Source organism: Mirounga leonina, unplaced genomic scaffold, assembly GCF_011800145.1.
Source record: "Mirounga leonina isolate KUSES-001 unplaced genomic scaffold, KU_Mleo_1.0 Mir_168, whole genome shotgun sequence".
Classification (NCBI taxonomy): domain Eukaryota; kingdom Metazoa; phylum Chordata; class Mammalia; order Carnivora; family Phocidae; genus Mirounga; species Mirounga leonina.
In genome coordinates, this window is record NW_023270426.1 from 34103158 (window position 1) to 34113669 (window position 10512).

At 37.9% G+C, this 10512-nt stretch overlaps 1 protein-coding gene across 3 annotated transcripts; it reads left to right on the top strand.

The window, feature by feature from the left end:
• Positions 1-1976: 1976 nt before the first annotated feature.
• On the top strand, positions 1977-7530 carry GAPT (GRB2 binding adaptor protein, transmembrane). Of its 3 annotated transcripts, XM_035014464.1 has the most exons (4): positions 1977-2166; positions 2637-2691; positions 4674-4738; positions 5163-7530. In XM_035014464.1, the coding sequence occupies exon 4, from the start codon at positions 5174-5176 to the stop codon at positions 6029-6031; it is 858 nt and encodes a 285-aa protein (XP_034870355.1). In that variant the 5' UTR covers positions 1977-2166; positions 2637-2691; positions 4674-4738; positions 5163-5173; the 3' UTR covers positions 6032-7530. The 3 variants fall into 3 exon arrangements, with proteins under 3 accessions (XP_034870355.1, XP_034870356.1, XP_034870357.1); XM_035014465.1 differs by lacking the exon at positions 4674-4738; XM_035014466.1 differs by lacking the exons at positions 1977-2166; positions 2637-2691; positions 4674-4738 and adding an exon at positions 2727-2759.
• The last annotated feature ends 2982 nt before the right edge of the window (positions 7531-10512 follow it).

A 10512-nucleotide genomic window follows, 5' to 3' on the forward strand; every position in this document is an offset into this window, starting at 1 on the left:
GTCTCCCTCATGCACCTTTCAGTCTATAGTAATCCCCATTTTTCTGATGTCTACCATCATGTGTTCATAGATAAGCTTTCCATGATTTGAGAATGGAACCTTACAGTTTGTACTCTTTTGTGCATAGCTTGTTAAAGTCTATATTATGTTTGTGAGATCCATTTATGTTGTAATTTATCAGTATTTCAGATTTTTGCATGGATTTATCATGTTCTATTTACCCATTTAGTTGTTGAGGGACCTTTGGAATGTTTCTAGAGCTTTGAGATATTATGAATTAAAGCAGTTATAAACAGAAATGGCCTCCTTTTCTGTTGAGTATATACCTAGGAGTGAAAATCTTGAGCATTTTTTTTTTCTTTCTGTATTGGTTTTTTTGTTTGTTTTTAAGCCCTGGACCATAGTCTAACTTTTCTAAGTTGCCCAATGAACCATAACAATGTAACTCTCTTTAGGCATGACACATATCCCAAGGGGGCAGATTTTGCAGCTTAAAATGGAACACCAGTAGTGTACTATCTTTCATGGTCCATTCCTCACAGCACTTCATAAGCTCCTTCACTCTCGGGTTTTTGCCTGGAACCTTTCTATTCTGCCTTGATTAACTCCTTTTTATTCCATGAGGCTTAGCTCAAGTCTTGCCTTCCCTGACCATTCTGAACTGGATGCCTCTTTTCCTTATTCCCACTCTCATCTGTGTATAACTATGTCTTTCTTAGCCCTTACCTCCTTGATCTGAAATGATCTGTGTGTACGGCAGCCTCTTTCAGTAGGCTTTAAGTGCTACAAGGGTGTTTGTTCATTATTGCATCCCCATTGCTTAGCAGAATACCTGGCAGAATGTCCATGCCCAACCTGTATTGACAGCCTTGTTCTTCTAACATCTGGTTGGTGTTTCAGTAATGAAATCTTCTTTTAAATCATTTGATTCAAAGAAAGTCCCCTGGGGTTGAAAAAGTTCCAATACAATTTAAAAGGGAAACTTCCCATTGCTTTGTGATCTCATCTTTTTCATTCAGCCTTTTCTATTTTTTTTTTTTTTAATCCGTGGAGTTGCTCTCTGAGAAATGCTGTTAAATAAGGGTTCTATGTTGGAAACCTCTTAATTCACTGAAGTGAGACAGCCAAGTGCAGTAGTTTAGCACACAGGTGCTGGAGGCACACTGCCAGGCCACACTGGGCGGGGGATTTTTTACCCCTCTGCTTCCAGTTCATCCCCTGTGACACAGGACGAATCACAGCCCTCTCCCACAGGTTGTTGTCAGGATTTACCAAGTAGTACACAAAGCAGTTAGAAGACCTAGTGAGTGCCCAGAATATGTTGGCTTCTGTTATTAAACAAAGTGAAACAGTTTTTCTTTCTACCTACTAGAAGATCACAGAAATGTCACAGTCAAGTTGAATATACTTTGGGAGATTACTGTCTTATCAACTTAAAGGAATATTAACATTTTCTGAACCAAAATTGGGACACTGGTTTGACAAGTGGAAACGTAACCTGGGCACTGGGACATAGTATTTGAAATGAAGACTGTTTTAGCAATCCTACCAGCAAACAAATAAACAAGACCTCCAAGTAACTACATTTCAGAATCTTTCTTCTTAAAAAATTTTAAGTGCAAGTGAAATAACTTTTATTGATTCTGAAGTGAGGACTGCAAATATTATGTGAATAAAAAAGCATCTGGGCTCCATGCATCATTTTCTGATATAGTTGGAGAATTATTGGTAAGAATGAAGGGCTGGGCTTCCTTTTTCAAAAACTCATGCCATTTATCTTAATTCTGGTACATCTGATAAGAACTTCCTCTACAACGAACCATGAGAGACGATGGACTCTGAAAAACAAACAGGGTTCTAGAGGGGAGGGGGGTGGGAGGATGGGTTAGCCTGGTGGTGGGTATTGAGGAGGGCACATTCTGCATGGAGCACTGGGTGTTATGCACAAACAATGAATCATGGAACACTTCATCTAAAACTAATGCTGTAATGTATGGGGATTAACATAAGAATAAAAAAAAAAAAGAACTTCCTCTACAACCAGGAAACTTTGCAAGTATGAAATAATCTGAAAGAAGAGGGTAAAAAAAAGGAACACTAAAAAGAGGAACACTAAAGCAGGTTTAACCAAAAGAATAGAGGAGAGTTTGGCTCAACAGTCTCAAGGTAAGTGAGAACCTGATTTAGGGCATGTGGCTAATGAAAAACTGTAAGGAACAAGTTCATTTTAAATAATGACTTTTTTATGTTATCAGACATAGTTTTTAGGTGGCCTTTGGTGGCAGTAGGGGGAAAAATCAGTTTACAAACTGAGGGTGATGTTAATCTGTCTTTACCAGTATATATGCTTACACATTAAGATTAGGCTTTGCTATTGTCTTGTTTCCAAACAGAAGGGCAGTAGTCTGCCTTTGAAGATTCCAGCAGTCTATCAATCATTTGTGATTTTAAGACAAATGAATAATTGTTAGTGTGTTGGAACTGTTTCCTAGAACAGGAACAGCCTTCTTGCAGATTGGGCAAAATGAGACTTATTGGGGTGTTAAGCCAGCTTTGAAGGGCTCTTGTTTAACATACGGTTTTCATTCTAGTAGGTCTTTCCATTTTGCCTCTCAGAGTTTTTCCTATTGTTTTAGAGCAAAGAAAAGGATGCATTTCTTCTCTTCTAAGAAGTCTTCTTGTATTATCTCAGTAAGTACTTCTTTGACAGTTTTACTATTTGGAATGTTCTGGATTGTCTACATAGAACAACATAGATGGTAAAAATAAATTCTCATCTTGGAAATTGAGAGGGCAATTTGTTACCTAATCCTCAGCAATAGTCAGCCTTCCCCACTTTTGTTGCAAGCCTAGAATTTTAAAAAGGTGATTAATTTTAATATATATTTGAAATTCAGTTCAAATATGCTACCAAATTTTTACTTAAATGAGTAATGACTTATACCATAAATTATCTTACCTACAATCAGTTCTTACCTGTTTTAGAAAGGAAATGAGGTCCTAATGGGGGTTAAAGTCATTTGCCAGATATTTGCCTTTGGACACAGCATCATGTGTGGTCTTTATAAAGGAGGGAACCTACAAAGGTTCCAAAGAAATTAATAGATGTCTAGATCTGGGATATCTGTCCATACAGTTTTATCAAATAAATTTTATAAACGTTAACTGCATTTCATATGTAATTTGGTATTTTGTGTGAAATGCCAAAATGAAAATTTTCACGTGATATATTCCAACCTTGAACAAATTTAGAAAAGTTGACTGTCATGTGTGAACACTCACTGAAAGAGAGCTCAGCTTTGTGGGGTTATTTTTTCCCTGTTTATTGTTGCCACTGTTATCCTAATGCTGTTTGCTCCATTCATTAACAGATATTTAAGAAAGTAGCTCTTCTGTGTCTAGCACTGGTTTTGGTAATATAAAGATAAATAAGAACTCCGTCCCTCAAGAAGCTCAGAGCAAATCGAGCTATAAAAGTTTAGTAATAGATGTTCCTGATAGCCATTTATTGAATTTTGGTTAAGAATAGTATTTTGGGGCAAATTTTACTTGAATCTTGATTCAGTCACTTCTTAGTTACTCAAGTAGTTAAATTCTTTAATCCTCTCCTTACTCTTTTCCAAAATAGGCATAACTATAGTATCTAATTCATATGGCATCTGTAGGATCAAATGAGATCATCCATGTAAAAGTTTTTAGAAGCTGATCCAAAATAAGATCTTAACAAAATATTATCAATGGTGACATTCAATAGATGATGATAATCACCCCACAAGCACTATTAACAATATTGGATGACTATAGTTAACAACACTGTATTGTATATTTGAAGGTTGCTAAGAGAGTAAATCTTAAAAGTTATTATGGGAAGAAAAAAATTGTACCTATGTGAGGTGATGGTCATCAACTAAATTTAATGTGGCCACAATACATATTGTATGTATATGTATTCATGTTGTATTTCACATATGTATTCATGTGTCAAATAATCATGCTGTATACCTAGAACTGATACAATGTGTATCAATTATATATCTCAATAAAACTAGAAACAGCAACAACAGTGAAAATGGTATTAGATATAACTATTTCTGTGTCTAGGCTGAAAACATACAGTAATAATGTTTTGTTAATAAAATCATAATACACTGCTCAGTTTGGTTGAATATTTTTCATTTCTCTCCTCTGCCGTTTTAAAGCCTTGGTGGAAAACATTCTGAAATTATCTTAATTGGAAAGTTGTTTGCTGGAAGTTGTGAGAACACTAGTGATAGAAAGCCTTTCAAAGTTTGTTTTGGATATTTTGTGTTAGGTCAAAGAGCTGTTTTCTTCTAAGTGTAAACTATACCCTTTAGGGGTATCTGGGTGTTGGTTAAGCATCTGCCTTTGGCTTAGTTCATGATCCCAGGGTCCTGGGAATGAGCTTTGCATCAGGCTCCATGCTCAGTGGGGAGTCTGCTTCTCCCTCTCCCCCTCCCACTTGTTTTCTCTCTTGCTATCTCTCTCTCTCTCAAATAAATAAAATCTTAAAGCAAAACAAAAAATCTATACCCTTTAGAAGACATATCTTAAGTTTTTAAATGATTTAAGCAATTAGATGCTGAGATTTGGAGTCATTTGTTTCTTGACTCCCTTATTTAATAAATATCAATTGAATTTCTTTTCTGCACTAGGTACTGTGCTATTCTCTAGGAATATACACATGAAAAGACCTGATCCCTGCCCACCATTTAACCAGGTAGGAAGACACACAATTCCCTATAACTTAGGCTGTCAAGCTATAATAGAGAATGGACTCATTAATAGGGGAATACAGAGGAAGGAATGATTTGGAAAAGGCCTCACAGAGCAGGTGATAAATAATGGAAATTATTGCACAGGTGTACTCTTGTCCCTTCCTCTTGTTGCATTCAAAGCATTGTCTTTCACTTTAAAATTATTAGCCTTATTGTCAAAATCCATGTTGAAATCTAATTGATAAGACCACTCAGGCTTGAGCAGGTAAAAGTTCTCTTTTTCTCTTCTCACAACAGCTGGTACTGTATTCTCTTTTGAGGCAGGAACTCACTAAATTATGGTGCTTAATATATTGGTAGATATTGACAGATTTTTCTATTATGCTATGTAATAAATATGTAATTAATTTGTTTTTTAATTTATAGGAGGTGTCTGGATGGCAGATCGTTCAACCCTCTCTTTCTTGAGTTGTCTGCTCTGCCATTATCTTCCACTCATTTTTGCTTCGTCTTGTGATTCATTGATAGAAAGTGAAGTGAAGTCAATTAAAATCCCCCCCGACACAGTGCAATTATACATTAAGGATTGTAATGTAAAAAGCATCACATACAACGAGAAGGATCATCCAAAGCTAAGTTTATTCAATCTCTCCTCTAATTGTATCAGGACTTTGCCAAATGATGTTCTTCCACATCTGAAAGAGAAATGCCTAAAAGAGCTTCCAGGATTACTTTTTAACAAAACCCTAAAAGGAATTACGTTTGTCTGCACCTGTGAATTCATTAAGGGCTCCCCCATATCACTAAACAACAGTGCTTGTGCAGAAATGTTGAAAAGCTGTGGAAATACATCAGTGGCCACTTTAATAGGAATTTCCCTTCTTTTCCTCTTGTTGATCTGTGGGATTGGGTGTGTTTGGTGTTGGAAACATGGTAATCCAGTGCAATTTACCTTGCCAAAGTTCTTGCAAAGGAGAAGCAGCAGGAGAAAAGACTGTACTAAAACACTCTCAAGTCTCCTCGCTATCAGCTCAAGAAATAAAATCTCAGTTCAGAACCAAGACTGCAGATCTTCTGGGAGAGGGACTAACACACATGGCAGCTATGAAAATGTGGAAAGTGGTGCTCCCAAACCTAAAGAAGAGACTGATAAAGAACTATATGAGAACATTCAGCAGACCAATTTTGAGGAGCATATCTATGGAAATGAGACACCATCCCAATATAACTTCCAGAAGCCTAGTACTTCTGAAGTCTCTCAAGATGAAGACATATATATTCTTCCAGATTCATAATAACTTTTGAAAATATTGGGTTTAGTTACCAGAGGATAAATAGTCACTGGGACTTGTATTTTACTGATGTCATTGTTAATCATGTTCTTTGGATGAAACTCAATGATCTTTCATCTGTCTCCACCCTGCTGAACCTTCTGTCTGTGTATCACTGCAGTTTAAATCCTCTTCACTCACCTTTCCCTAGATTAATTCTACATTATGTTATATTGATTCTTCCTTCTAAATGTTACCTGTTACCTTTTTCTCTTATTTCTATCTCCACCATCTTTTTCTGGCTCAAGATTGTGTCAGTTTTCTAACTTGTCTTTCTGGCTCCAGTTTCTGCACATTCAGTCAGTTCCCATGATGCTGCCAAATTTACCTTCAGAAAATATTCCCGATGCCACACCACTCCTTTGCTTAAGACCTCTTAATGGCTCCTCTTTGCAAAAGACATATTACTTATAATTCTAACTCCAGAATTTAGGATTTCCCACACTTGGTTCCAGTTTACTTTTCCAGTGACTTCTACTAATTTCTCACTCCTCTGTTTTCATCAGAATCATCTGAAAACCTGCCAGACTCATCCCTCCTCCTTGGCTTTGCTTGTCTGCCCCATTTCAAGCCTGCCCCAGATGGCAACTTCTTCCACAAGTCTTCTGAATTATTCCAAACCTACCTTTACCTTTTCCTTTTCTGATCACCTGTAGATTTTGCTGCGTGTTTAATTCTCTGGGCATTTAAACATCTGAATGTTTTCTATGGCATTTTATGATTTAATGTCATATGAGAATGTCTTAAATTCCTTGCTAAATAACAAGGAAGTGCCTCATCTTCATATTTTAGCTCCACTGCCTAGACCATCAATATGAGGCATTTGGTATTGTTTAATTGACAAATAATTAAATTGTACATTTTGCTCACTAGTTTTGAGAAAAATCTAATAAATTCATCCATTCAAGAAATGTTTATGAAGTACCTTCTATCTACTTTTACTCTGTCCATGGCGGGAGTAAAACAGCAAAAAGAAAGACATGGACCCTGAACGCATGTTGTCTGGCAGGAAAGAAAAGACAATAAATAAACAAATACTGTGCTACTTCTTTATGTATTCTATCTTACCCCTGAACTCAGCCTTTTATATGCTGCTCTGAATTGCTCAGGCTGAGGCTCTGCAGACCACGTTTTTCCTTTGCCAAGTGGGTCCATATTAGGCTCTTGTTCATAAGGAGCAGTGTGGAATATGTAGGCAAGAGGAACTGAAAGGGACTTGCTCTTTCTCACCTCCTTGTTGTCCCAGCGGGTACCATTGCCAAGCAGTTTACTCCAGCATCTCCAGTTGATTGCAGTTTCTAGTTTTTTCCAGCATTCCCAGAGAGGGCTTGACTGCACCCTGTCAGAGGTGCCAGCACCAGCCTGGTAGCAACCTCTCCTTAGAATCTGAGAAGCAGCTCTGCAGATCCTCCTCCATGGGACCGTCAGAGCTCCAGATCCCAGCCCCAGGTGCCATCTCCTGCACCCACTGTCTCTGTGGCGCCTCAGGGTCCTCTTTCTTCTTCTCGGTCAAACAAGACCTTTTGGCTAATTGTCTGTATTAAAACCTCCCTGTTAAAACAAACTGGTATGGATTCTATTTCCCCAGGTGGACCCTGATATACAAATTGAAAAGGTGGAATAAGTGCTTTGAGAAAAAAAAAAAAAAACTCTAGTTTTTGAGAGCAAGGGGTTTGGGTAGGGAAGAATTTTAATAGGATCGTCAAAAGGGGCCTCTCTGAGGACACACTTGAGCTGGGCCTTGAGGGTGGAAGGAGTTAACCATGCAAATCAGAGATGGGCAGGGATGGCACCAGCATATGAAAAGCTTTCACATTTGGTTTGGCCTGGGATGGCTGCAGCGCAGATAAAGCCATTGACAGTGCTGCCCTCGTCTTTGGAGGAAGGACCACAGGACTTACTGATGGACTCACGATGTGTTTTATAGGGGATGGTTAAGATGGAGGGGTTGTGGGAAACAGAGAAATCTAGAAGAACCACCTTATTTCTAGCTGGAGCATCAAGGGCAATTATAAAGCATTCCGATGAGATGAGCAAGACTTAGAGAGGAAAGAGTTTTAGAGGCTGTGTCAGGAATGACTTGGGCTGCCAGTAACAGAAAATGTGGCTACATTGGCTTAGACACGTACACCTTCATTTATTTCAAATAACGTGGCCACTGAAGTAAAACCTTTGAGGGCTAGCGAACCTCGGCTAACAGTACCATCAGAGATCCATGTTCTTTCTCTATTTCCTCTCTGCCACCCTGGGTGCTGTAACTTTCAGCCTCATTTGTGTTATCTCATGATCACCAAGTGATTGTGGAACATGCAAGCCTTATATCTGTGTTCTGGTCCTCAAGAAGGATGAAAGGAAAAGACAACACCAGGAGATGCCTATTTACATGTTGTTGGCCAGAATTGTGTTACACAGATCCCTGGAAACCACCAGGTATCAGAGTGGATGGGAAACTGAGTTGTGACCTTTGATGGCCTCATAGGAAAGGAGGCAAGGGAAAAAGGCAGCTGGAAATAGAATTTAGGTCAGTAACCTACTACCAAAGGGGCAAAATCAATTTTGGACATCTTTATTCTGATGCGTCCTGAGACCCAAGGAGAAATATCCAGTTTGCAGTGGTATATACACATTTGGATTTTGGAGGAGAGCTCCTAACTGGATATGTACTTTTGAGACCTGTAAGCATATAGGTGGTATCTACAGTAGCAGGGATTTATGGGATCACATGGAGCAAAGAGTAGAGAACCAAGAGAAAAGGAGAGGAATCCAGAAGCCCCCCTCAGACTACAATATTTCAGTGCTAGCTCAGTGAGGAGAATCTAGCAAAGGAGCCTGAGAAAGAATGGCCAGTGGGGAGTGCCATGAATTCTTATGATCTCTAAGAATAATGGTTGATATTGTGACATAGATGATATATTGACACATACATTATAGTTCACTTTCTAGAGATGGGATGAATATTTGATACTTGTTTATTCTCTTTGGCCAGAAGAGATACTAAAAGTCTGTGTAGAGGAAGTATTTAGTCCATGATCTTTTACCCTGTTCCCATCTTGACTTCTTTTTTGAATTAATTGCAAGTTCTTTATCAATTGAAAATCTCTTCCTACTTTCCTTACTAGCAGTTCTTGATGGGGTGGGCAAAGGGGAATAAAGGATATTGTCATTCATCTTCTCTTTTTACTGTGCTTACTGTCCATTCTTTGTCCTTTCTCCAGTTTTGATTCCCTCTTCTCTTCCTCCTCTCATTTCCCATTCCTCCCTCAATTCTCCATATCACCCCCCCAACTCTGCCTCCTTCTTCTCTCTCCTCTCTGTCTCCTTCAAATTTTTATCTGCTCCTTGCATCCTTTATTCCAATATTTCTCTGCCTTCTTAAAATCCAAAAAGCAAAAATGTCCTTGAGAGGTAAAGATAATAAAATCTGTCTACATCTACTGAGAGTAGCAGTTTGTATTTGTGTTATATTATTAGAAAAAGTGACCACTTGTACCACAATTAAAGAAGGAAGGATGTCAGGGGTGCGGGAAAGGAGACAGGAACATCAAATATAATGAGTGTAGCTTTGCTGCATGCTCCCGGAAATGTAGGCATGTTCACATCCTGTGACTTATAGCTAATCTCTGTAAGACTCCATGGCCAACATCCAGCAACAACGAGCACCTGGCTTCTTCAGCTTGCTCTCAGCCTTCAGCTTGAAACATTTCACTTCACATAGTTGATGAGTTTTCATCAATGAGTGGCAAGACATTGAACAATATTAAAATGATATTTTGACTTATGTTTTGCTGCTTGGAGAACAATAACTATGTCAGAGAATCAACTTGGCTACTTTTGTTACTGTTAAGACATGAAGACCTCAGACTTCAAAAGAGACAGTGCTTCTGTTTTTGAAGGTCTAAGAGTCATTGACCATAGTTAAGATATTGTGTACTAGATTATAATCATCATCTGCTTTCTCTGCTCTGGAGTCAAGAATAGGAAGCTTCCAAGTAGAAGGAGGCTCCTTAAAGACATCAGAAGACTGTTTGGATTTGAAGGATACTCTTTGAGGAAACTAAACTCTCCTATCTAAAGAAGTGAGTGAAATATGGTCATTTAATTGAGTGTTGGCATCAGAGTGATGTTCACCTCATAGAATTCTCTGGAAGAGTTTGTATAGAATTGGTATTTCTTCATTAAGTGTTTGCATCTGTGAAGCTCTATAAGCCTGGCATTTTCTTTGTAAGAAGTTTCAAAAATACAAATTCATTTTCTTTGATTGAGATAGAAATATTAAGTTGTCTATTTTTAAATGAACTCTGGTAGTTGATCTTTCAGGAAATTGGTCCATTTTTTCTAAGTTGTTGAATTTATTAGTGTTAACTTATTCATAACATTCCCTTATTATCTTTTAAATTATTTTTTTTTAAGATTTTTTATTTATTTATCTGAGAGAGAGAATGGGA

Bases quoted from the DNA above. Each gene is read 5' to 3' on its own strand.
- GAPT (XM_035014464.1), top strand. From the start codon at position 5,174: ATGGCAGATCGTTCAACCCTCTCTTTCTTGAGTTGTCTGCTCTGCCAT.